The sequence below is a fragment of the Ostrea edulis genome, chromosome 2 (assembly GCF_947568905.1).
Source record: "Ostrea edulis chromosome 2, xbOstEdul1.1, whole genome shotgun sequence".
NCBI lineage: Eukaryota > Metazoa > Mollusca > Bivalvia > Ostreida > Ostreidae > Ostrea > Ostrea edulis.
The window spans coordinates 94,664,308-94,691,765 of NC_079165.1; the positions used below are offsets into that span (position 1 = coordinate 94,664,308).

At 35.0% G+C, this 27,458-nt stretch overlaps 1 protein-coding gene across 2 annotated transcripts in view; it reads left to right on the forward strand.

Moving 5' to 3' along the window:
- The window catches only part of LOC125682555 (uncharacterized), a 59,848-nt gene extending 33,170 nt beyond the window's left edge, over positions 1–26,678 (forward strand). For both annotated transcript variants that reach the window (XM_048923197.2, XM_048923199.2), the window contains 8 exons: positions 1,519–1,618; positions 4,947–5,099; positions 7,835–8,038; positions 11,389–11,469; positions 16,367–16,582; positions 19,908–19,982; positions 22,815–22,910; positions 23,083–26,678. In XM_048923197.2, the coding sequence (XP_048779154.2) occupies positions 1,519–1,618; positions 4,947–5,099; positions 7,835–8,038; positions 11,389–11,469; positions 16,367–16,582; positions 19,908–19,982; positions 22,815–22,910; positions 23,083–25,334 (3,177 nt within the window). In that variant the 3' untranslated portion in view covers positions 25,335–26,678. The remainder of the gene's footprint in view (positions 1–1,518; positions 1,619–4,946; positions 5,100–7,834; positions 8,039–11,388; positions 11,470–16,366; positions 16,583–19,907; positions 19,983–22,814; positions 22,911–23,082) is intronic.
- The last annotated feature ends 780 nt before the right edge of the window (positions 26,679–27,458 follow it).

Sequence of the window (27,458 nt, forward strand, 5' to 3'; positions counted from 1 at the left end):
GGGTGGAATTATTGGAAAATCTTAGTACCACTGGGCCAGAAAAGTTGACATTCACATGAAAGCTTCCTGACATAGAGTAGATTCAAGTTTGTGCAATTCATGGTTCCCGGGGGTACAGTGTGGCCACAATAAAGTGGTATAAGTATGCGATATATAGGAAAATCTTTAAAAAATATCTCTTGAACTATTTAAGCTAGCTAGGGCTTTCGTTTTTTTGTGTATACACTTTAGTTCACCTAAGCTGAAAGCTCAAGTGAGCTATTCTGATCATGTCCATCTGTCTATAAGTAAACTTTTCAACTTTTCGTCTTCTCCAGAACCACATGCAGGGTCAATTTCAATCAAACTTAGTGCACATCATCCATGGGTGAAGGGGATTCAAATTTGTTCAAATGAAGGGTCATGTCCCTTTCAAAGGGGTTATAATCACAAAAATGCAAAAATACGGTTGGGTCATTTAAAAATCTTCTTTTGAAGAACCACTGGGCCAGAAATATGGAACTTAAAAGATTTTCTGACATAGTGCAGATTCAAGTTTGTTCTAATATTGGCCACCAGGGCTAGGTTGGGACCACAATATGGGATCAAAGTTTTACATGTGAGCATAGAGGAAAATCTTCTCAAGAACCACTAGGGCAGAAAAGTATACATTTACATGAAAACTTCCAGATATTGAGCTGATTCAAGTTTGCTCAAATCATGGCTCTGTGGGTAGGGTGGGGCCACAATAGGAGATAAAAGTTTTACATGCAATTCTATAGGGAAAATCTTCTCAAGAACCACTGGGCCCATCGTCATCACATGAGTAGAAGATGAGATCAGCTCTGGGTATCCGACGATGCACTGGGACAGAAAAGTTCAAATTTATATGAAAACTTCTTGACATAGTGCTGATTCAAGTTTGTTCAAATCATATCCCCCGGGGATAGGGTGGGGCTACAATAGGGGATCAAAGTTTTACATGTGAATATATAGTGAAAATCTTTTTAAAATCTTCTATAGAACCACTGAGCCAGAGAAGTTGACATTCACATGAAAGCTTCCTGACATAGAGTAGACCCATGACGTTTCTGCAAATGAAGGGCCTCGGGGATAGGGTGGGGCTACAATAGGGCAGCAGTAAAAATCTGATTTATTCAATATCTCCTGAACTATTTAAGATAGAGCTTTCATATTTTGTATATATATTTCTTATGGTAAGATATCATACCATGATCTATGACCTTGTGACCTTGGTCTTGTCTATGTTAAGTCATATTGGTGTTGAGGCATCTCTGTGTTATGCAAATTCATTTTCTGTTATGTTGTGATCCTTTGGGTCTAGGTTGGGGCCACAATATGGGGTCAAACTTTTTCTAGGGAATAAAGATTGATAAAAAGTAATCACAACAGCTGAACAATGGCAGCTAGGACCAAGGTGACTCAGGTGAGCGTCTTGTTTTGGTTGCATCTATAAAAGTATAGAATGCAAATTAAATATTTGATGAATTTAAATAACTTGGTTGTATAATATTTCAGCTGAAGGTTGAATTCTGCTGCATTTGTGTATCTCATGATAGACAGCTTGTGAAGAAAACTGGAATAAAAGACACAGATCAGATCCTGAAAGCACTAAAAGGTATGCAACCTAGGATGAAAATGAAACAAACTAGGTTGTTTGTTATGTTTGAAGGTACACACACACAGAGATATATATATATACATGTATATCTTATCTTTATATATATAAATAAATTGTTCAGAAAACTGAAATAAAACACATAGATCAGATTCTGTGATCACTAGGAAGTATATATGATTAATTAAACTAACCAAGTTTTTTTGTTAATGTTTCTAGTAAAATATCACAACCTTAAGATAATCATGTTTAATATAAACCCATCAAATTTAGACCAAGCACCTAGTACATGTGAAGAGATTGGAGTAGATTATCTCCCTTGGCTAGGAAAAATGCTGGCATGACACATCTTGTTTTTGTGTCGATGTCTGTTCAAGTCCTCCATGCTTTATATCGTTTAATCATGTGACTGAATGTATTCATATACACATGTAGATAGATGTGTATAGATAAGAATATGTTTTGAATATGATTGTAAGATCATGTATACAGTCAAACCTTATTATCTCGAACTTGATGGGACTGAGAAAAAACTATCTGAGGATTCAAGGTATCAAGGTTAAAGTACTTAAAGAATAAGTGGTTGGGACTTCTTCACTTCAACATATTCATGGTATTCGAGATATTCATGATATTCAAGATATCGGTGTTTCAGATATCGAAGTTGAACTGTATTTATGTAGAAGGTATACTTTGACCCGGTACTCAATTTTAAACCATGTAGTTGGAACATTATGAAAAATCAGTGTTATCATTGACAATAATGATTTTTCAGTAATGCAAAATTGAATCATTTCAAAGGTTTAGGATATGCAAGGATAACTATTTCAAATTTTATTTTTGTATGATAATTTACAAACCTAAATCAATAATTTTGCCCCAAAACTACCATTGATCTTTTTTTGTTGTTGTTTTGTTTGCATGATGATTCAAATGTCTTTGATTGCTGAAATACTGTCATCAATTTCTTAACTTCCATCGTGTGTGCACAAAAATATGACGCATGGTTCAGACATTGGGTTGGTAAGCATTTCGGGATCAAAATCATCTGTGTCTCTGTCATCATTTGACATAGACAACATTTTTGGTTCACGTTGAATTTGTTGATATTGTCAGCGAATTGTTGGTGTTAATATTATTTCATTCCCAGGAATTGATCTTGGGTGAGTCTGTTTTTATCAAAATCTGTGACTGACCTAGCCTCACAGTGTAAAAGGTGTGCAAATTACTTCACATTGCATATGTGTCATTATACACGCAGCTCGATCCAGGAATTCCAGTTTACGTGTAACATGATAAATAAATACACTGGTCAGAAATCAACATTGTACCATGCTGTATGTAACCACTTAATAGAGCAGAATCAAGAAGTGTGAGTTTTTCCTCCTGATTTTCAATTTCAGCACGATCTCTACGGAACTTTTCAATACTGAACCTTCTGATTCTTGAGTGCTCAGCAAGAACATCGAAATTTTAATTGCAGGAATAGAAATGTAATTCAAACTGTTTGCATCTGGATGCGCATGGCAATTTTTAATAAACAACGAGGTGTTGCATAGTTTGATAATTCAATTCCTTAATATCCACATTGGTGTTGAAGAAAATTTTCATTTCTAGAAGCTGTAACTCGGAATGAATAAAAAAGGGCATCACAAACACAACTTGTATTAATTACACAGTACTGTTCAATGAATTCAATATTTGCAGCATGGATAGCCATCATTAAAATGATTTTACTAACACATCTTGGGTCTGCCTGCATGTAGACTTACATGTGTGATTGTATTGTTAATTTATATACCTACACTTATAGAAAATAGTCCGTTTTGTGCTGAAAGTGTAAGAAGTGTAATACCCACATACAATGAAAAATAGCATACACCCTCTCTGGAAATGTTTGACTTTATCATACACCCCTTTTCAATTTAATACATCACATCATAGGTGTAATTGTGATTTCAATTTGATGGAAAATAAAATCACATCATCATGAATTGTCACAATTGGTGCATTCCTAAATTCTTCCAAAACCACAAGGGCATATGACCTGTTTCTTCGAATTAAGGGCAAGAATGGATTGCAGGAAATATTACAATATGTATTACTTTCTTATGAAATCAATGGATCCTTGTTTTGGGCAATGTAAATTAAGTAAAGGAAATAGGAAGGAGAAAATTTTGAGCTGGACAGGGAATCGAACCTGAGACCCCTGCATTACTAGTCAGGTGCTCTAATCACTGAGTTGTCCAGGCTGATATTCATTGTCCATATAACCCTAAATACTACATTCCTCCTTCCTTAAAATCATTCTTTTACCCTTGGCAGGAGACCTTCACTTGCAAGTCCAGGGGTGGCAGACTTGCTAAAGTAATATAAATAAATGTGTTTATTTAAATGTAAATAAATGAAATAGGAAGGAGAAAATTTTAGGCTGAACCAGGAATCAAACCCAGGACCCCTGCGTTTTTAACCACTGAGCTATCCAGGCTATCCAGACCTATATCCACAGTCTATAACCTCAAAATTCTACAATTTGATTTTCATTTTTAAATTCAAACAGCATACTAAATAAGATACTTTACATGTTGTATTCTATATTTTCTATAAGCATACATGATATAAAAATCATAGCATGTCATTTCTTGCATCTCATCCTTCATAAGCCTGTTGGCTCTCATGCTGATGTAAAGTGACCTTTGGCTGACATAAGATGCGATTTATTTTAAAAAGTCATGTGATAGTCTATATATAATCCTAACCCAATATACTGATATATATCATACAGTATATGATCAATTGTATTTTGTATCATTTATCATACTGTGATCCAACTTTTATTCGTGTGCGAGAAATGTGTGCGAGGTTGAGAAATGTGTGCGAGGTTGAGAAATGTGTGCGAGGTTGAGAAATGTGTGCGAGAACCTTCTCTGTAATGTCTCTCCAAGATTATCTTGGTTGTGAAAATTAGTCGACGCGAACCAGTTTATCACTGGTAATGGCGAAATAAAGTCATCTCGAATAAAAATTGGTTTACAGTATTGTTTGATTTACATTTATCATATAAAACATAATGTGTCATATACTATATCACAAGTCATTATATTCATACCATTTTATTTTATATATGATATTTAACAGATATTACTTATCCCATGCAACATATCATACAGCCCACTAGTAAAGAAATAAGGAAGTTTTATAATAGCATTTGCCAATCGATAGAGAACCCTTGCCTAGATGAGCCATGTGGTTGTTGGACCAACCTATATACATTTTGTTTGAATATATGAAAACATGTATATGTTAATTAACATATTAATTTTTGCAGAGTTGGATAAGACACCATTGAATAAGTCTGAAATCATCAGAGCTCTCACCAGACATTCTGTTGGAATTCTGCATTGGAAGAACCACTGCCAGGCGACTGTTACATGTGTGGGAGAAAATACTGTGTTAGCTCCAGCGCATATATTTGAACAGGGTAGAAAAATTAATCCAACCTCCTTAGAGAATTCACATGTGAACAAAGAGATATATTGTTGCAATTACAGTAAAACATGGTTATAGTGAACCTCCAGGGCCAGCAAAAAACAGTTTGCAATAACCAAATGAAATCATTCTATCCAGTAAAATTTTCATTATTTTCCTTTCATGGAGAAATAAATATCACTTTGCAATAATACAACATAAATGTGTTTTACTGTAATTGGATCTCACCTGAGCAAGAGGCTCTGATGACTTTTCTGATTATTTATGTCTCATTCTGTGTGTAATCTTTTTATTTATTATTTTTTCCCCATATATTTTTGACTTCTTCAAATCTACAGCACTATAATTGATGAAACAATTTATAATGACTGAAAATTATTCCAGAAATATTGAATAAATTTCAACACATACCTGGTATTCATATCATACATGGAAGTTAATGAATGCATTTGCATTAAATTTTCAAAATATGAATTGTTTTTAGCTCATCTGAGCTGAAAGCTCAAGTGTGCTTTTCTGATCACCTGTTGTCCGTCGTCTGTCTGTAAACTTTTCACATTTTCGACTTCTTCTCTAGAACCACTAGGCCAATTCAACCAAACTTAGCAAAAAGCATCTTTGGGTGAAGGGTTTTCAAATTTATTCCAATAAAGGACCATGCCCACTTCAAAAAGGAGATTAATCACAAAAATGCAAAAACGGGTTAGGGGTTATTTAAAAATCTTCTTTTCAAGAACCAATGGGCCAGAGGAGCTGAAATTTACATGGAAGCTTCCTGACATAGTGCAGATACAAGTTTGTCAAAACAATGACCCCTGGGGATAGGGTGAGGCTACAATAGGGGATCAAAGTTTTACATGTGAATACAATATAATTTGTCCAAACCAGCCTCTGAGTACTCCGGCGCTCTGTCAATTCCGGTCACAAAATATAGTCCCCAACATTTCTTTAACAAATCCTTTATTATTAATTCCCTGTACTCCGGATACTGCGTATTCTGTATATCGGCCAGCTTACACAGTCCCGGCTGCTGTTAATTAACTTTAATTATCCTGTGGAAACAGGCCCCTCGATGATACACCAACCTAATTGTTATGTCAATCGTATTCGGTTTACACGAAGTCCCAACTGCTCGCGTAATTAGCTCTATAATTATCGTATTTAAACCAGTTACCCCATGATGACCAACCTGTCGGTATATTCGATTGATCACATGCTGTGTACACAAAGGGAAGCCTCAGGTAAGTAAAAGATGAGTCGTAATCAGTTTAAAATAAAACCTTAGTTTTGGGGATGCACTTTTCAATTATGACAGCACCAAGCACGAGGTAATGGTGCACGAGTACGCAAGTCTCCCCCATAACGACAGAGACGAGAACTGACACAAAAAGACAAAGTTCAATTAATCGATTAATTCGATACATTCTTGAAATGAATCAATATCGTCAACAACCGAACCATGTTTTCCAAAACCAGGGTGGACTTCTCGGAGCTCTCCGACAAGTCAGACAGTGATGATATATACAGTTAAGTTAGCTCAACTCACCATATCCTGTCGATCACTCGGCATTACATTAGTTTCCGTTTCACAAATTTATACAGTTAAAAGCGATATTTCCATTAAATACATTTACAACGAAAGCTGGGAAAGAGAAATTTTAGATGAACACAACACAAACTTGACGAAAGCACATGATGTAGCACTTGAAGACGCCGATGATGTAGACAAATAGTGCACGAATAATTCCCAGATTTTTATACCGTTTAATAAAAATTGAAACTTTTTCAAAAGAACATGATGAAACACTGACATTTATAGTTTCACATTTTGTATTCTTTTGTGATATAATAAAACGTTAGTAATAATTACACATATATGCATAATAGACAGCGAATACAAGGGAAGCAACTCTCATACTTTTCAACATTCTGGACTCTGTGTAAACTGGCCAATTTCTCTGGAACCACACACAGCCGGTTTAGACAAATTATACTGTATATGGGGAAAATATCTAAAAATCTTCTTCTCAAGAACCATTGGGCCAGAGAAATTTACATTTACTGGAAATTAAGCTTTCTGATTAGTGCAGATTGAATTTTGTTAACATCATAGCCCCCGACGGTAGGCTGGGGCCATGATAGAGGATCAAAGTTTTACGTACAAAGTTATAGGAAAAATCTTTAATAATCTTCTTGTCAAGAACCACAGGGCCAGAAAAGTTGACATTTACATGAAAGCTTCCTGACATAGTGCAGATTCACGCAAGTTTGTAAAAATCATGGTCCCCGGGGGTAAGTTGGGGCCATGTGAATATATAATGGGAAAATCTTTGAATATGGCCAAGGTGACTCAAGTGAGCGATGTGGCCTATAGGCCTCTTGTTTGATATCCCCACAACGTATTCTGTGGTTCCATTGGTTTCTGTGGATGTCAGATTTTGTAGAAATATGAAAAATTACGGTTTCATCAATACATGATTTAGTTGAAGCTTCTTCATTTATGAGTGATGTTTTTATTTTGTTGATATTATCACTTGATTTCATACACAAAAAACAACAAAAATTGGTATTCATAAAAAAAAAAAAGATGAAGAAATCAATGAATTTCTATTAAAGCAAGTTACAAGGCAAGTTTTTGCTATTCTTTAATCTTTGTTAGAAAACTATGAGCTTTTTAGGGTTAATATTTCTATTATTCATCGATTTGTTTTTTGTCTTTTTTTGCAGATAAATCAGAAATATGGAATCACTTACTGCTGATGTTTTGCGAGAAAATGTTCGATTCCGACAGAGATCAGATAGGGACAGAAAAGGAGGAGTTAAACAAGGTGCAAGAAGCAGTACTCCGTCATCTGAGTCAGAGGAGACATGATGATGAAAAGAAAACGTTCTCAAGGGAATTGTTTAAGGAGTTTATCACAAGTGCTTTGGGTATGTTGTAATTAAGCTGAATTTCTCTGCATGGTATTGGTCTAAATTGCAGCGAAATAACCAGCCATTTTACTTACCATGGTTTCTCATAAAAACCTATACTACACATTTATGGCAATATAACAAAATGTTGCTGCTATATGTACTACAGTTAAACAAGAAATCATAACGATGACACGTCCTGGCATTACTGAGACCACATAAAGACCTTATTTGGCACATTTCATCTTTTCTTGTGTCATCAAATACCACCAAGCCACTAGGGCTGTCACGGTTCCAAAAAAATTCGGGTCGGGTCGGTTCTAAAATTTTACTTCGGGTTCAGGTATTTTGGTTTGGGTCTATATAACTATTTTAAAAATCTAATATACAGTTAGAATAAAAAACCTTTAATGTATTTTTTCACAATAACTACTTGGGGACGTGGACTGAGGTTTAGACTCGACATCCATGGTACTAGAAACAGCATTGTCACTTCTACTCCTTTCCATCCATGCTTTCAATGTTTTGTCATTGAAGATGTTGATCCTGTGGCGTATTTTCAATGCATCTGTCATATCTTACATATACTGTCATTATTTACAGTTTTATCCACAATGCCATCATTTAACAATTGATCAAAATACCGACATGCATGCACCTTTGAGGATTTTGATGATATTTCGTTTAAACGGATTTCTAATAATAATTCTATTTTAAAAACCAAACGCAAACCGAAATACAGAAAAATGAAACCAAACCCGACCCGAACAACACGACTTGAAGTTTTCGGTTATTTTGGGTACCCGTTGCAGCCCTACAAGCCACATGTTGCAAACTTTAGCAGACTTCACCTCTATTTATAGCATAATTAACAGACACTTTCAACTAGCTTTTTCAGGAGTGACTGACTTAATTTGGGTGCTAAAAAATTATTATACCCCCCCGCAAACAAAGTTTGGGGGGGGGGTATACTGGAATCACTTTGTCCGTCTGTCCATCCGTTTGTCCGTAGACGCAATTTGTCCGAAGTTTATTTCTAATACCGCTGGACATTTTTCATTCAAACTTTATGCACATCTTCTATATATTATGTAGTTGTGCATCTCCTATTTTCATTGAAATATTTGAACAGTTATAGAAGTTACGCACATCTCAACTATCCCTGGCAATGGGATTCATAGTTACCAATACTTGAGCTAATGTCATTTATTTACTGACAAAATCAATGACAAAGTAAAGTTGGCATAACATAATGATCTTTAACAAAGTGAATATAAACTAAAGACTAGAAGAGTTGACCAGGGATTTGCAATCATACAGCCTAAAATGTGCCAAATAGTATTCATTGTTTATATTAAGCATATTTTTAATATTTCATGTACTGCTGTACTGTAGAATATACACTTCTGCATTCACATTGATTGCCCTGTAGATAATGTGAAAATATCCAATGTGCTTGCATTAAATATTTCCCATCATCTTTTAGGCCTGCAGGGGGTATTAGTCCCATTAGGACAGTTCTAGTTTTTATTGCTTTGTTTTTGTCTTTTTCTCACATACTACTTCTCACATGGAGATCGATGTAATTAGCATGATACATGTATTTACAACTTTTGATAATCAAGAATGCACATACAATTTTACCGTAAACTGAATTATGAACCTGACTTGGTACACCTCGCCAATCGTTTAAAAAAAAAAAGAAAAGCCATTGTGCATCATCACTTACATAATTTCTTGTATCTTAAAGATACTGCTGCATGGTATACTATCATTTGGTACATGACTTGTATGCCAAAATGTCATACATGTAAATTCCATTATTTATACAAAATCTCAACCTGTCATTAAAAAGTTAGATTTTATCAATCAATATTCAACAATGATCATATTAGCTTCATCTAAGAATTACAGTAATGTATTCAGTTTATGATTTGGGTAGTTGATTTGAAGAATTAAGTACAGTTCGATGAAATACAGATATGAGTGTAATTAACAGACCGTCTGTCTGTCTGTCTGTCTGTCTGCAGACACTTAGTTAAGGACAGCATTTAAGTCTATTCACACAAACTTGGTATCACACACCAACTCATGGTTCAGAAGCTGCAGATGACTACATTTTGTATTTAGTGACTGGTTAAGGACAGTGTTTTGAATATTGTTTACGCCATATCGCAAAACTAAACTTATTCTTACGATGCATCTTGAGATGCTTCTTCCGACCTACATCTTGACCTTCAGTGACTTTGATTCAGGATAGCTTTTAGGCCTTTTCCCCGCTTACTGCAAATAATGTATCGACAGAACTTGTCCATGTCTACGGATGCTGTTTTATGCATAAAGGTCTAATTCTTCTTATTGCAGAATTAACACGAGTGTGTTTTGATTAAAAGGTGATTTACTGAATAGATACTTTTAATCCTCTTATTGCAGAATTAACACGAGTGTGTTTTGATTAAAAGGTGATTTACTGAATAGATACTTTTAAGGACATGGGGTTGGGGGTTGGCCAGTGGGATAATGAAATTTCCGTGTGGGCAATAATTGTTGCATGCAGTGTGTTTATTGTAGATAAGAATGAATATGGTGTTCAAGTATATGCTATTCAGCATCTAATGAGCTTTGCTAGCTTGTCTACACTTTTCTGTCATACATCTGTAAACCTTTCACACTTTGAACTTCTTCTCAAGAACCGTTATGGAACGTCCTTTGGTAAATTGGATTCAATTTCATTAAAGTGAAGGGCCATATCTCTTCCAATGAGAGATATTAAGAAAAAGTTTTTAAAAAAGGGGGGGGGGGTTGGGGGTGGAGTGGTTAAAATATCTTAAGAACTACTGGACCAGATTATCCATGATTTACATAAAAGCTAACCTATATTTATGATCTCCATCTAAGCAGGGTGGTACCACAATGATGTTTTAAAGTCTTACTTATGAAATATTTTCTAAAAAATCTCCCTCTTGATGTGTGTTGAATCACTGGACAAGGCACTTTGTCCACATTGTCTTGGTCTACCCAGCAGTAATTGGCTGCTATCTTCAGCCAGGAGTTCACCAGCCACTGTTGTCCCATCCAGAGGGGGTCTGGCTCTCATCTGCTTTAGTATCATGGAAACTGAAAAAAAACACCAGTCACCTTCTAGAGAAGGAGTTTACCTTTTTAAATGGATTAAGAAATACTTGTACATTTGTATATCTGCAGTTGAATCAAGGAGAAATACAATAGAAGAATATGAAATTGAAGATATTTGGAAGAGTTTGATATACAATATGTAGATACGTCACTTGATCAGTATTTCATTTCCTTGTGTGTGAAGGAGAATGCTGCGATATAACTGATAAATGAAACTGATATTTTTATTGCAGACAACATCAGAGATTTGGAAGAGAAGGAGATGACATCTGAGGAAATTGTAAATGAAATATGGAAAGATTTGAAAAATGTTGGTATGTTTTATGTTTGATTATAATCTTATAGATGAGTAAAATTTGATGAATTTAATCAATATCTGGATGTCAGTTTTTAAATTAAACGCCTCATCTACTGTAACTTTTCTTTAAATGATATTTCTTGGAATCAATTGTTTGTGCCAATGAATTGGTATTTTTCTTTTAAGATGCAATTTGGTTATCCAGATGCTTCATTTATCAGGATGATTTTGCCTGGAACATGAGCATCTGGATTAACAAAGCTCAATCTAATGAAAATTAGATCTTATGCTCCCCCCCCCCCCCCCCTTCAAAGAAGAGGGGCATATTGGTTTACACCTGTCGTTCGGTCGGTAGACCACATGTTGTCCGCTCAATATCTTGAGAACCATTCACTTGATCGTAATGATATTTCATATGTGGGTTGGTAATGAAAAGAAGAGGACCCCTATTGTTTTTCAGGTCAAAAGGTCAAGGGTCAATCTACACTGGACATAGGAATATACTGTCCGCTCAATATCTGGAGAACCCTTTGCTTGACAGACATCAGATTTGGTACACTGGTACATCTTAAGGAGTAGATGGCCCCTATTGATTTTAAGGTCACATGGTCAAAGGTCAAGGGTCAAACTGGACATAGGAATATATTGACCACTTAATGTCTCGAGAATCCTTTGCTTGACAGACATCAAGCTTGGTACACTGGTATATCTTTAGAAGAAGATAACCCCTATTGATTTTGAGGCACATGGTCAAAGGTCAAGGGTCAAACAGAACATAGGAATATACTGTCCGCTCAATATCTTGAGAATCCTTTGCTTGACAGACATCAAACTTGGTACACTGGTACATCTTAAGAAGAAGATGACCCCCAATTGAATTTGAGGTCACATGGTCAAAGGTCAAGGGTCAAACTGGACGTAGGAATATACTCTCCGTTCAATATCTTGAGAACCTTTGCTTGACAGACATCAAACTTAGTACACTGGTACATCATCAGGAGATGACATCTATTGATTTTGAGGTCACATAGTCAAAGGTCAAGGGTCAAACTGGACATAGGAATATACTGTCTGCTCAATATCTTGAGAACCCTTTGCTCGATAGACATCAAAACTTGTTACATTGGTACATCTTCAGGAGAAGACAACCCCTATTGATTTTCAGATCACATTGTCAAAGGTCAAGGGTCAAATTGGACATTGGAATATACTGTCTGCTCAATATCTTGAGAACCCTTTGATTGACAAACATCAAACTTGGTACCTTGGTACATCTTCAGGAGTTGATGACCCCTATTGATTTTTAGGTCACATGGTCAATCCACTCTTGACATAGGAAGATATTGTCTGCTCAATATTTTGAATTGATGATACTACTCTCAATTAAATGATGTGTGTGTGTATAAATAACCCTTTTCAATTTTGTACCATCGGGGCATATGTGTTTTACAAACATCTCTTGTTTGTATTTGGGTATACCATGATAAGACAGTGTGTCACGTGCCATTTTCGATGACCTTTGACCTTTTATGTAGTGATCAATTAATAGAATTTTTTGGGCATTTTTGTTGTTCAGACCATCTTTTTTGTCTTTTGACATAGCCTTTGATATTTGGTATATGAGTATACATGATAAGACTGTGTCACACATCATTTTTGATGCCCTTTGACTTTGATCTTTTATGTAAATGTCAAATAATAGAATTTTTGGGCTAGGCCTTTGATATTTGGTATGTGGGTATACTACGATAAGACAGAGTGTTGCATACCATTTTTTGATGACCTTTGACCTTGACCTTTATGTAAAGGTCATTAATAAAAAAAATTGTCAACATCATAATTTTTTTGTCTTTTGACATGGGCTTTGATATTTGGTATGTGGGGTATAGGTATACCATGATAAAACTGTCATATGCTATTTTTGATGACCTTTGACTTTTTATGTAACTGTCAAATAATAGAATTTTTGGGGTATTTTTGTTGTCCAGACCATAACTTTTCTGTCTTATTACATAGGCCTTTTATATTTGGTATGAGGGTATATACCATGATAAGACAGTATGTCGTGTGACATTTTTGATGACCTTTGACCTTGACCTTAAGTAAAGGTCAAATAATAGAATTTTTTAGCACATTTTTTGTCCGAAGCTTTACTTTGTTGTCTTTTGACATAGTCCTTTTCATATTTGGTATGTTTGATTTACTATCATATGTTCACAACACTGTTCCTTGTTTATAGCTCATATACATACAGGTGTAATGTACCGTAAGTCTTAATTTTCCACTTTAAAGATGATCCCAAAAAGTGTTAAAAATCTATGGAAAATGGAAAAGGAGACATCAATTTTAGTGTGCTAAAACAATTCTTTCTCGTTCTGTATTGAAACCATTGAATTTTGCAGTCTTATTTGGAATATATTTTCTTGTCAGTTTAATCTTTTATAGAGAACACGAACCTGATGTATATTTTGGTATCGTAATATACTAAGGATTTTTGTACCCCAAAACGTATACGCAACGTGTTGCAGTATATAGCCGAATATTTTCATTCATAATTTGAAACATTTCATTATCTGATATATTCTAATACTCAAGGTAAATGGAGAAGTCTGCTTTCATAAAATTTTTGGGTTCCTATGGTTAGATATAACGGTTTAGTACTGTTTAATGGGGCCTAATTTTGCAACTGATCATATTTGAGACCAGCACAATTTGTTTTCATTTTTTCAATGTATTCAACTGATTGACAATACAGTATTTGTGATCTCTATGGAGAGGTATTAAGTTTGAACTGGTGGTATACCAAAAATAAATTGCAACCTGCTAGTACATTATGAAACTATGATCCTTTGGATCAGGGTAGGACCACAGTAGGGATTTATAGGATTGTACAGAAATTTTCTTCTTGACATGCAGAGGTGCTCAGGTTTGTATTATGTAAATATCCAATGTATTTTAGTTTCAAGTTTGTTAATTTATTACATCAAGGGTAACCGAATTAGGCTTGAAGACATCAGATTTATGTACAGAAAATTTTCTTGTAAATAACTGCAAGGCTGAATTGATATGCAAGCATGTACTCCTGCAAGTTTTTTTTAAATGAACACTATGTTAAGAATGTAACATGACCAGGATGAAGCCACTGGATATAAATCAAGTGGAAAAAAATACAATTTTCAGGTCACCTGTGTCACTCAGGTGACCTATTGCTATTGGTCTGCGTCTGTCGTCGTTGTGCTTCGTCCGTTAACAACTTCTTCACAGAAACTACTGGGCCAATCTTGACCAAATTTGATATGTAGCATCTGTAGGTGAAGAAGACCGGAAATTGTGAATTTCATGAACCCTCCACCCTAAGGGGCCTTAATATTAGGGTAAAACTGTAAAATGTATGTCTTTAAAAATCTTCTTTACTTCTGGGCATCTAGCAGAGAAAGTGAGTATATAGTAATGATGAGCAAGGAAATTTCTACCAAAGTATAAATTTCATGATCCCTGGAGTAGGGGTTCTGACCCCAGGTTGGGACCAAACTTGGTATATAGTGTTTATGTGTTAAACACTTAAATAACATCTTCTTTAGTGCTATTGATACAAGATTGAAACTAAATGGATTTATTTATAAAGAGCAGATAGTCCTTTACTAAAATCGTAAATTTGATGAACCTAGGGGTACAGGTTTTGGTATAAGGGTGGGGCCAAAACGGTCAGTTATTAAATGTGTAAACAATAGAAATTTTTAACTTTTTCTTCATAACTACTATTTCAATTCTTTTCAAATTTGGTATGAAGCATCTTTTGGACAAGGGGGACATAAACTTTAAATTTCAGAATTCCTGCACCTCTTGGGCCTTAGGAGTGGGGCAAAAACTGCTAAAAATTAACAAATTTTCAAATAATTTCTTCTCTAGAACCACACATGTTTAAGAAAACTAAATGCATAGTGATGTAGAGCAGGAAGGCCTCTACCAAAATTGTAAATTTCAGGATTCCCGGGGTCAAACTTACTATATAGTGTTTATGTGTAAAACACTCAGATAGCATCTTCTTTATTGTAATTGCAGATACTAAATTGAAACTAAATGGATATTTAGAAAGAGCAGGTAGTCCTTTACCAAAATTGTAAATTTGATAATCCCTGGGGTAGGGGTTCTGGCCCTAGGGTGGGACCAAACTTAGTATATACATGTAGTATTTATGTGTAAGTTTGCTGATACTTTACAAAATCTAAATGATATTTAGGAATAGCAGAAAAGGATGTACAAAAAAATGGTGAATTTTACAACCCAGGGTTTTGACTCTAGGATGGGTCCATATTAATCATCTTTTAATGTTAATACACCTATTATATTATGTAAAGCCTTTCATCAGTGTATGCACTTTTGAGAGCAACACATCTGCTGAACATCAGAATTTAGCTGAGATATTCTGAACAGGAAATATTTTCTAGATTTCATAGCCCTTGGGAGGTGTGATACTTTTTCACTAGTACTCAGGTGACCGATAAGGCCTATTGGAGTAGTGATACTTTTTCACTAGTACTCAGGTGACTGATAAGGCCTGTGGGAGTAGTGATACTTTTTCACTAGTACTCAGGTGACCGATAAGGCCTGTGGGAGTAGTGATACTTTTTCACTAGTACTCAGGTGACCGATAAGGCCTGTGGGAGTAGTGATACTTTTTCACTAGTACTCAGGTGACCGATAAGGCCTGTGGGAGTAGTGATACTTTTTCACTAGTACTCAGGTGACCGATAAGGCCTGTGGGAGTAGTGATACTTTTTCACTAGTACTCAGGTGACTGATAAGGCCTGTGGGAGTAGTGATACTTTTTCACTAGTACTCAGGTGACTGATAAGGCATGTGGGCCTCTTGTTCAGGTGAGTAATATCACTGATACTCTTCTTTTTTACTAGACAAATCATCTACGAGTATATGGGATCAAGTACAATCGTATTGTCAAGAATATTTCGAATCCAAAAGAGTGACACAACAGGAAAGTGAGAGAAAAATCAAGAAGAAGCAAACACAATTGTTTTGTCAGCTGAAGCAGAGGAGACACAATGAAGTGGCAGAAAAGAGAGAGTTTTCAAAGAAATTTGTAGAGTTTATTGATGATTTCGTTGATTTGGGTATGTTGCATTTAAGCTGAACATCTCAGCATGGCATTGGACTGAGTTAAGAAACTCGTAATTGTGCGTCACCACTGCTTGCAATTAGTATATCATGGGACATACACGATTCCAATCGTGATCTATCATAGAAATTTAATATCATTAAGGTATTTCCCCATACCACATCTTAATATTGAAAAACCGACAGATTTCTATCAAAATTTGCGTGCATGTTGTCAAGGATTTATATTTATGATATTCATGAAAAAACTATGTTTAGCGGCCTTTCCCCAGAGTACAGCCGCTTCTAAAAATAGAACACATCACTTTAAAACACGCAGTTTTAATATGCATAGATTTTGAGGCAGTCTTCATTTAAACGATAGAAATATGTTTCTATTATATGAATTGAAGAAAATGTATTGTATTTGACTGTTTTCAATAATATTTCATCTACTGAACCATGCTCTTGGTTTCAAAGTGATGAAAATGCACATATAGTAGTCAAATTTTGACTATAATCATAACCTAGCATATCCGTAAAATTTCAATATGTTTTACCTTTACACTCCAGCAATCATTTGACATAAGAAGTGGATAGGGTATTGGATAATTTGAGAGCCCAATGACCCCCTTTAGGTTAAAAACCTTTTAAAAACCGCATATTGGAAAATGGTGTTTAAAATTCCTATCTCTGCAAACATGTTTCATTCATCATTTACATTACTAAATTACCATTTCAAGAAATATTACAGGGTGGTTTTTGAAAAACAGTTTAAAACATTAAAGCTTCAAATAACTAAAACCCACTTTCATTGATTGCCGTAAGCTTTAGGGATCAGGCTTGAAGTTAGAAAAATCCTAACTTTACTATGGAGCTTACTAAATCCATAGCCTACGTCACATGAACACTGACATGATGTCACAATAGATGAAAAAACACAAAATTATGTCGTCAGATCTAGTTGGAACAAAGTGATGTAGATCAGAATGATTTTTACATTTTAACGCTCATTCAGAGAATGCTAACCTAGCTATGCTCAAGTTACAAATTTTGAGAAATTCGAATATTATAAAACCCCCAAATTCTGCATTCCTTGCCCCCTTAGTAAATTTTAGTTCCTGGTAGTTGTTAACAATACGATACAGTCATGCGATGTGAGTGTTAATGACATGTAACTACCGCGTACATTCCGAGACATTTTAATCAAAACATCAGTGAAGGTCATATCCAACCAGAAAAGTGTTTAAGATAAACGAAAATTACATTACAACACCCATTATCCACACTGAATGTACAAGAACACAAACATACGACACCGAGGCCAAGAGATAGGGCCTAAATGTGACAAATCTGTCAACGTATGATACCTGTCAACATTAGACACAACAGAGATATGCATGTACATGCACATTTATTATGGATTCAGAGGGCCTCGAAGCGGTTTTTGTCATGTAAATAAGTATAAAAAGTTTGCAGGGGAGGGATACAATCTTATGTCATATAGCTTTAGATTATGCATTATATATTTTATTTAGATCATGACAACATCGATCATATTCTTTTAGGTTTAGATAAATTATAAGGAAAACATAACAAAAATATGTGACTGTCAGTATATGTCGCACACAGAAATTTGCATTTTGTTGTATATATGTTCTACCCGTCATTAATGATCAGAAATCACACAAAAGAAATGGCCTACAATAGATACATTGAAAGTTGGCAACACGATTTAAAATCATATCTGTAATACATTTATTGGCATTCCTCACAGGAATTATATGTACTAAACGACTGTGTGTCATTACGCAATGTCTATGGAGAGTTTACGACTAATTCGCGATGTATGTAACTAGAAGCACTTTCTCTCCCGAGTGTTGTTTTGTATGGAACCGGCTTGTTTGTATTATTGCGATTCGTATGTTGTTGTTTTTAATTCTAAATTTTTGTTGTTTGCTTTCAAACAATCAGTCCTAATACGGTCTACAAAATTCATCAAAATGCCATCGGGTTCGTTGAATGTGTGATAACGTTTGTGACTCGTGAATAATGTTTCTAACGTTATTTGACGTGGTATGGGGAATTTAAGTCTTAAAAGTAGATTGAGTACAAGACATGTAATCAATTTTTAAATAGGTATACATTGTATGTGCCGTATTAAACAGTATTTTGTTCGATGCTAAAAAGCACAATTGTCTGTTTAATATCAACTTCAGAGTACTTATGCGTAGAATCAGAGTTGAAGCATGTAATTGTTTATGTGTGAAATTTTGCATGCAACATCACGCGATCATTAATATTTTGAAATGGGGTGTTCCCTATCTGACTCTGAGAATACATAATTAAATAGGAAATTAGCTTGATTACTTTTTCATCCGACTGAGTTAAATTGCATAATTTGCAGAAAGTGTATAACATATGGAATGAAATAAAACACATTGTTTTTATTCCAACGATAATATCCAAAGATTACGGCATATATAGCTTTAAGATACTGTTGGTTCCTCATAATATGCAAGTACCGGTAATTTTAAATATTTTGTTAATTTGTGAGAATTTTGTCATTTTCAAAATATATTTATCATTAATATAATGTATAAAAAGAAATTTCTGAGAGGTATTCATGTAGCACTCAAGATTTTAAATTATGACGAGTTGGTGCTGAATGGTGATTTCAACAGATTAAGTTGTGCAAAATAAGGAAAGTATATGGAACAGAAGCTGATATTAGGAAAAGAGTCAAATTCAAGGAAAGATAAATGTAAAACATTTGATTGTTTGTATCTTATGGTGGCAAATGAATAAAGATTGAACTTATTTCTGTTCATTCATGATTGGGCTAATACATTAAGAAATAATTTTAGGAAAAGAAAATCATTTTGGGGCATCAATTACACATAACTCTGACATTAATTACAAATGTAAAGATTAAGAACTTAAAATGAAGTTCTTCCTTTCTTGTTGTAAACTGATCAAATTAAGAAGCGTCATAAGCACCAGACCTAAGCTTCATCTTGTCATAAGCACCAGACCTAAGCTTCATCTCAAGCTTGATTTGATAAACCGTATTCATCCTATCGTGCTGTTCTAAGCTATTGAGGATATCCCTCAATCTGATGTTTTGAATCTGCTACCATTTTCCAAAAGAAGTGAAATAGAAATTCACACCTTATTGGTCCAACTCATGCCTCAGATATCACAGTAGGCAGGAATCAGGGATAGTGGTTTGATTTTTGTTGCATATGAAAATAAACAACTTTTTGGCAAAATGACTGCTTAATATTTTAAATGTCCTCTTGCGTTGAGAATTCTGACGGATTGATAAACACTATATTTCAGATTCATGTAACATCAGCACATTGGAAGGGAAAAATGAAGTGGAGAAAACTAAAGTACTAGTGGAAATGAAAGATGGTATGTATGTTTCTTTATGAGTACTGCAATGCAGGAAAACAGATATATAATTTCGAATCATTTTTTATAATTTGCAATATTTTACCTTATCTCTGAATGAATTATATCAGTAGATTAAAGTTTGTTTAAACCATGTCAGCGAGTTGAAAGTTTTATACAGCAATACATATGAAAATATTTTAGAATCTCCTCGAGAATCATGTTATGTTTACATCCACTGTGTGTTTTTAACTTAATTTCTATTGAAATCCATTGCATGTCATTTGCAACTATTAAGACCCATTTTGTTTCAATCTAGTTAGATCCAGTATTTAGTGCTATCTGTCCGTATGTGAATATATGATTATATACTAGTGGTGGGACGATGATCGATTATTATCGAAAATTGATTGGTTTACCCTTTCCGATTCCAATTATCGATTATAAAATTTTATAATCGAAACTGGCTGTCAAAACCGGAAATAAAAATGGCGGATAACGAGGACAAAGTTGGTTCATATTTTAGTTCATTTCAAAATGGCGAGTAAAGACCATGCCGGTTCCAGACAGTGCCAATTTTGCTGTTAAATGAAACAAAGCATGTATTTTTGTTCAGCACAGTTTCACATGTGTAATTTTTTTTTAAATATCTGTTTCAGTCCCAATGTTAGTGTCAGTTTTATTGTAGTTTGCTGTTAGATAAAAATAGTGCAAGAATGATTGCTTTCGTTCATTTATGCAATATTCATATTGAGAAAGTAAAATACATAGTAGTGCAGAAGGTTTAAACAAATAATATTGAATGAAAAATATATTTTTTAGATATCATAGAAAACAATTATTAATCGAGAATCGATCGGTTTTCTACTCACGATTATCGATTATGATTTTAAACTGATTGCCCATCACTATTATATACATTACACGAACTCCATGACTACTTCACAGCATTGTTGAAATTGTTTGAAAATATGTTTTATGGTTTATTTTTTACCTTTTCTTTGAGGAGTATAATAAACAACACTACTTCATATATTTAAGATTGTTTTGAGTTTGTCCTTCTTGTACTATTTTCTCTTTACCATTGTTCAAATATGGAAATCATTACCAAATATGGAGAAAAGTCAAGGTCAGGTGATTTTCAGCTGTTACATTTAAATAACTTACAGGTCATTAATTACATTTTACATATTTGAAAACTTGGTAGATATATTTTTGAAATAATACAGAAAAGTATAGATATTTATGCCCCCCTTCAAAGGAGAATGTCATATTGCTTTGCACCTGTTGGTCGGTAGACCACATGTCATCCACTGGATATCTTGAGAACCATTCGCTTGCTTGTAATGCAAAGGTCAAGGGTCATCCACTCAAGATATAGGAAGACACTGTCCACTCAATATCTTGAGAACCCTTTGCTTGACAGACATCAAACTTGGTACACTGATACATCCGAAGGAGTAGATGACCCCTATTGATTTCGAGGTCACATGGTAAAAGGTCAAGGGTCAACTGGACATTGGAATGTACTGACTGCTCAATTTCTAGAGAACCTTTTGCTTGACAGGCATCAAACTTGGCACACTGGTACATCCTAAGGAGTAGATGACCGCTATTGATTTGAGGTTACATGGTCAAAGGTCAAGGGTCAAACAGAACATAAGAATATACTGTCCATTCAATGTCTAGAGAATCCTTTGCTTGACAGACATCAAACTTGGTACACTGGTACATCTTCAGGAAAAGATGACCCCTATTGATTTTGAGATCACATTGTCAAAGGTCAATGGTTAAACTAGATATAGGAATATACTGTCCGTTCAATATCTGGAGAACCCTTCGCTTGACAGACATCAAACTTGGTACACTGGTACATCTTAAGGATTAGATGTCCCCTATTGATTATGAAGTCACCTGGTCAAAGGTCAAGGGTTAAACTGGATATAGTGATATATTGTCTCCTATATTTTAAGAATCATTTGCTTGAATGACACCAAACTTGGTACACTGGTACAGCATAAGGAGTAGATGACACCTATTGATTTTTAGGTTACATGGTCAATCCACTCTGGACATAGGAAGATATTGTCTGCTCAATATTTTGAAATGGTTTAGCACTACTATCAATTAAATGATGCATGTGTATTACCCTTTTCAATTTTGTACTATGGGGGCATACATGTTTTACAAACATTTTTGTTTTTATGCCCCGAGATCGAAGATCGGGGGGGCATATTGTTTTTGTCCTGTCTGTAATTCTGTCTGAAACTTTAACCTTGCTAATAACTTTTGAACAATAAGTGATAGAGCTTTGATATTTCACATGAGTATTCCTTGTGACAAGACCTTTCTGTGGGTACCAACATTTTTGACCCCTTGACCTTGGAGTTTGACCTACTTTTTGAAAACTTTAACCTTGCTAATAACTTTTGAACAATAAGTGGTAGAGCTTTGATATTTCACAGGAGTATTCCTTGTGACAAGACCTTTCCATTGGTATTAAACCTTTTGACCTTGACATTTGACCTACTTTTAATTTTTTTTTTTACATTGGTCATAACTTCTAAATGGTAAATATTAGATCTTTCTACTGGTACCAAGATATTTGCCCTTGTGACCTTGGCCATCTTCGGAATTGGCCATTTTCGGGGGCATTTGTGTTTCACAAACACATCTTGTTCTTGGTTAGTCTTTCAAACGGGACAATTATTTTACCTGAACAAAGTCCAAATGTGTACACACATCCCCCCTCTCCCCATAGAACTGAGGTTGCTTAAGAAATTTAATCTCAGAATCTGTAGGTACTTTAGGCACCATTGCCTCTACATCTAACATTCCTGAATGTATTTTCAGAAATAGAAAAACTTGAAAATATTAAGGATGAGGACCTTGTGAACTTACAGCCAAATGAGATGAGGATACACACAAACTACACAAAGGATGTTCATGGTAAAAGGAGAATCTGGCCATGTGTGGCAATACAGCATTTTTAATCTAGTCAATGCTTTGTTATATGGACATTCTACCAACATTTCAAGTTTAGAACACAAAACCTCATATTTCTGTAACATGATTGCACAACAGTGTCAAATATATATTCTATGTGCATTTTAAATTTCAGACCACTTTAGGGAAAACTGCTGCAGGTATTATGTGGACAAAGTGTTGTTGGTGGATCATGTCCATGATTTTGCTTTGCTTAGAACTGCTGAATCAGGGAATTTAAAAGAAGACCAGGAACTATTCAGCAGCCAAAAACTAGTGCCCATGGCAATTGATTTAACAAGAAACGACAAGGATCACATGTATGTTGCAGCTCATCCCTTCAGGAGGACTTTAACTATTGAGAACTTTGTAAAACTTCTTGATACTGTTGAAAAAAAAAAAATTGTTGAAAATTTTTATATTCATGCACTGATGGATGCAATATCAAGAAACAATGATGTAATACTTAGACATATCCCCGAGTCTTTGAAGAAAAGGGTCCCTTGCAGTGTTTACAGGCACAAGTATGAAATGGATGATGAAACAAAGTGTTTAATAAAAAGGAGCTACAGTGAAGGAGATCTTTACCATCACAATGCAGACAAAAAAACACGAATAACAGTAAATGCCAAAAGCCAATTCTTTGTATGTGAGGGAACTGAGTTGAGGGCAGAACTACTAGAAGCTGAGAAGGAGTCGACTTCTAAAAAGTTGCTGGTCTCGATTGACAGCTTGAACATTGATGATTGGCAGGAATATAGTTTGAAAGAGTTTAGGCACTCTGGGATGCCAAAGAGAAAAAGCTTACAGATACCAATTCCAGCAGCAGCAGCAGGATCTTCCAAGCCCTACAGGATGATCATTACATCAAGACGTGAACAAACAAGCATTGTTTGTGAGGTAACTGCTGATGGTGGAAAAGATGGAAAAGGCAGTTTGAGATTGAAAAAATTGGATTGTGCCCTTGTTGTAGTAGAAAAAACTAGGCCTGTATATTTGTCTGTTGTTTGCGACCAAGTATATGTACGATTAGAAATCGCAGATGGTGTACTTTATTTGAAATCAGAGAACCTGGAAGATAAAGGAAAGAATTTAGAGAACATGGGAGTTAAAGGAAAGGTAAATTGGGAAAAGATAAAAGAGTTACAACACCAACCTGATGAAAAAAAATCCCAAGTGTACTCTCTAAGGTTGGGTGAAGCATGTCATTTGCATGATGTTTCATTTACACTACAGAAAGATAGCATGGGGAATCTTTCACTGCATTACAGTTGTATGAAAGGAAAGGTTAAGTGTGATAGTGAAGAGTTTCTTTTGTGTTTGGAGAAAGAGGAACTTGTCAAAATTGTATTGGAGGAGGACGAGAAAAAAAATTGTGTGGATGATTCTTGCAAAACTGTGAAAATAAAACCAATGTGTAACACACCTCAAGAAGGAAACTGCAGTATAGAAAATTCGGATGTGATGGGGGATTCAGAAAATGAAAAGAAGGGGAAGGAGAGGAAAAGAAAATGTGGAAGATATTTCGGAGAAAAAAGAAAAGAAAGCATTCGTCTAGAAAGAGAAAGTGGTGACAAATGGTCAGTGAACATTCTGATGAAACGGAAACTGGATATCAAAAGCACTGATAGGGAGAAAAGGTTTAGATACTACAATCTGAATGTGACAAAGCATGGGAAAACACTCACATGGAGAGCAGAAGGACAGGAATCGAGGACATGGAAATTGTCTGTAGCAGATCAAGATTTGTCCTATTTTGTTTGGCCTACTGATTCTTTGTCTTCCAGCTTTCAATTTCAGTTTAAAAGAGAAGGAGGGTCCCAAGTCACTCTTTCATTTAACACATCATCTGACAAGTACAGAATTTTACAATTTGATTCAAATGGGAGACGAGATTACAAGCATTTACTTCGACAAGTGAATACAACAAGGGCACCCACTGTGTCTGGGGACTTATTTTATATGGAGTATGTTAGACTGGAGAAGATTTCCACTGCTGATAAAACTAGGAGATATGTAGAAACCTTGAACAGATCATTAAGTGTTGATAATCTGAAGAAAAAAATCATCACTGAGGAGGTTAAAGATGAAGGGGAAAAAATATACATGGAAAGTAATATATTTGATCACCTCAAGTTGATTGACATGGAGTACGGTGCCTCTGGTGGAGCATGTTGTTACCTTGACAACCAAGGTCAGGTGATCTTGCATGGTATGTTCCTTGGAGCGTGTCCATCATTTTACTATAATGATGATGAAAGTAAAGTATTCTTCCACAAGACTGGAACATGTATGAACAAAATTTTACTCTCAAAAACCTTGGTTGAAAATCTAGAGAAAAGGGGGATTAAAATCAAAGGATCCCATGTAATTCAGTCTCAGTCCTGAATTCAAAGTTTGTTTCTGGAAACAATAGAAAATGCTGGAAGATATTACTGAACAAATCAAATGGATATTGATTAATTGTGTACTTTTATCAGAGTGCTTCAGATACATGATATTTACATAATTATTTTTCCATGGTGATTTTTGTCCCCCACCACAATGCGGAAATGGACATAGAAATTCTGGTGTCTGTGCGTCCATCTTCACTTTGTGGACGCAACTCCTCAGAAACTGCTCAATGGATTTTGTCCATATTTTGTAGGATTGTTAGTCACCATGAGGAGTTGATCATATTGCGCTGCCATTTTGATTCGACAATTTTTACAGGAGTTATGGGACTTTGTTGAATTTGTACGTGCTACACTATAGGAACACTTTGTAGATGCAACTCCTCAGAAACCGCTCAACGGATTTTGTTCAAATTTTGTAGGATTGTTAGTCACCATATGTAGTTCTTTTGTGCTTCAACTTTTTTTGCGGCGCTGGGGGACATGGCTACGTGTAGCAATCTTGTGATATTTCAAAGATGTACACAATTTGTTTTGTAAAGTGTGATTATCTACTGTGAATACATTTTCCTTACATCTAATGATTCATACAACGATACACTTGTGTCTGTATTCTTAGTATTCATTTATCATACATTTATATTGGTATATATTCTTGTATTGCTTAGATTATTTTCATAGATTTTTGACTAATTATAGGGGAAATATGCCTGCTTTTGACGGTGGAAATAATACATAATCATCGTAAATTCCATTTGCACACAATTTTGTTTTGATTGATGTCACGGAAGTCTATTTCTTTACAGAAACTGGGGTTGTTTATAGTGTTTTTTTAATGGGCTACAGAGCAGGCAAGATAGATAGAAATAACTTTTTTTCAGCCATTTGTCTATCTTTGTGAGTGGAATAATCTTAACTGAAATAGTCCCAACTTTCTTAAATCTTTTGACTATTTTTGTAATAATATGACTCCAACCAAAAAGGTGCAAGCCAATGTAATCCCTTCATGTAGTGGATGCACTTTTTCAGAGGCATAAACCAAAAAACAAACCTTTTATAAAAATACTCCATGATAATACTTCAAGGTGTTACACATGATCGTGGAATTCAGCACCCGTTTTCTATTTGAATCGCAAAATATATTCTATTTGTTGAAGTAATTTGCTCTGATATAAATATACACATCAATGTATCACTAACTTCAGTAGTAAAATTTACTTTAGATCAATTGTATAAAATATTTACTGTACAGAAGAACTGTACTCAAAATCGATTGTATGAAGTAAATGCCATAGAATTGTACTCTAAATCAGGTTTATGAAATAAATTGCTGTAAAACCCTCTTAATGTGATGCTGGTTTAATATGATTTTATGGCTTATTGTGATGGATTTTCATTGTAGGTTGATTGTATCTTGTTTGATGTCTCTCTTGAGAATTTTTCACTCATATGGAGACGTCACCAAGACCGGTGAAGGGCTTCAAATTTAGGCCTTTGCTCGGCACTTGTGGCCATTGAGCAGTGAGGGTTCTTTAGCGTGCCACACCTACTGTGACACGGGACATCCGTTTTTAAGGTCATCTCCGAGGACCCGTGACTTAACTTTAACAGTTAACTTGTCATTAACTCTCATATTTATATAGTTTTAAACTGTCAAACTTCACTAACTCTTGTGCAACTGGATTCAGAACCATAAGCTCAAGTGAGCTTTCCTGATCACCTGTTTTCCATCTATCTGTCTGTAAACTTTACACATATTTAATTCATAACTTTGTCTCCAGAATGAATGGGCCAATTCCAATCAAACATGCCGGCATATGAAGCATCAAAATTGTTCAAATAAAGGGTTGCACTCCTTTCAGTGGGAAGATAATTAAAAATAGTGTGGTGACATTTTACATTTGGATAAATAGGAAATATTTCTAAAAATATTCTTTACAAGAACAGGGCCATGATTAGTCATTATGCAAGCATCCTCAGGCAGTGTATATTCAAGTTTGTTCAAATTATGGCCCAAGGGGATACATGTAGGGTGGGGCCACAAGGTGGGAACAAGGTTTTTTAATGGAATTATACAGGGAAAATTTTATCTCGAGGACAAGAGTGCCATAAGTAGTCA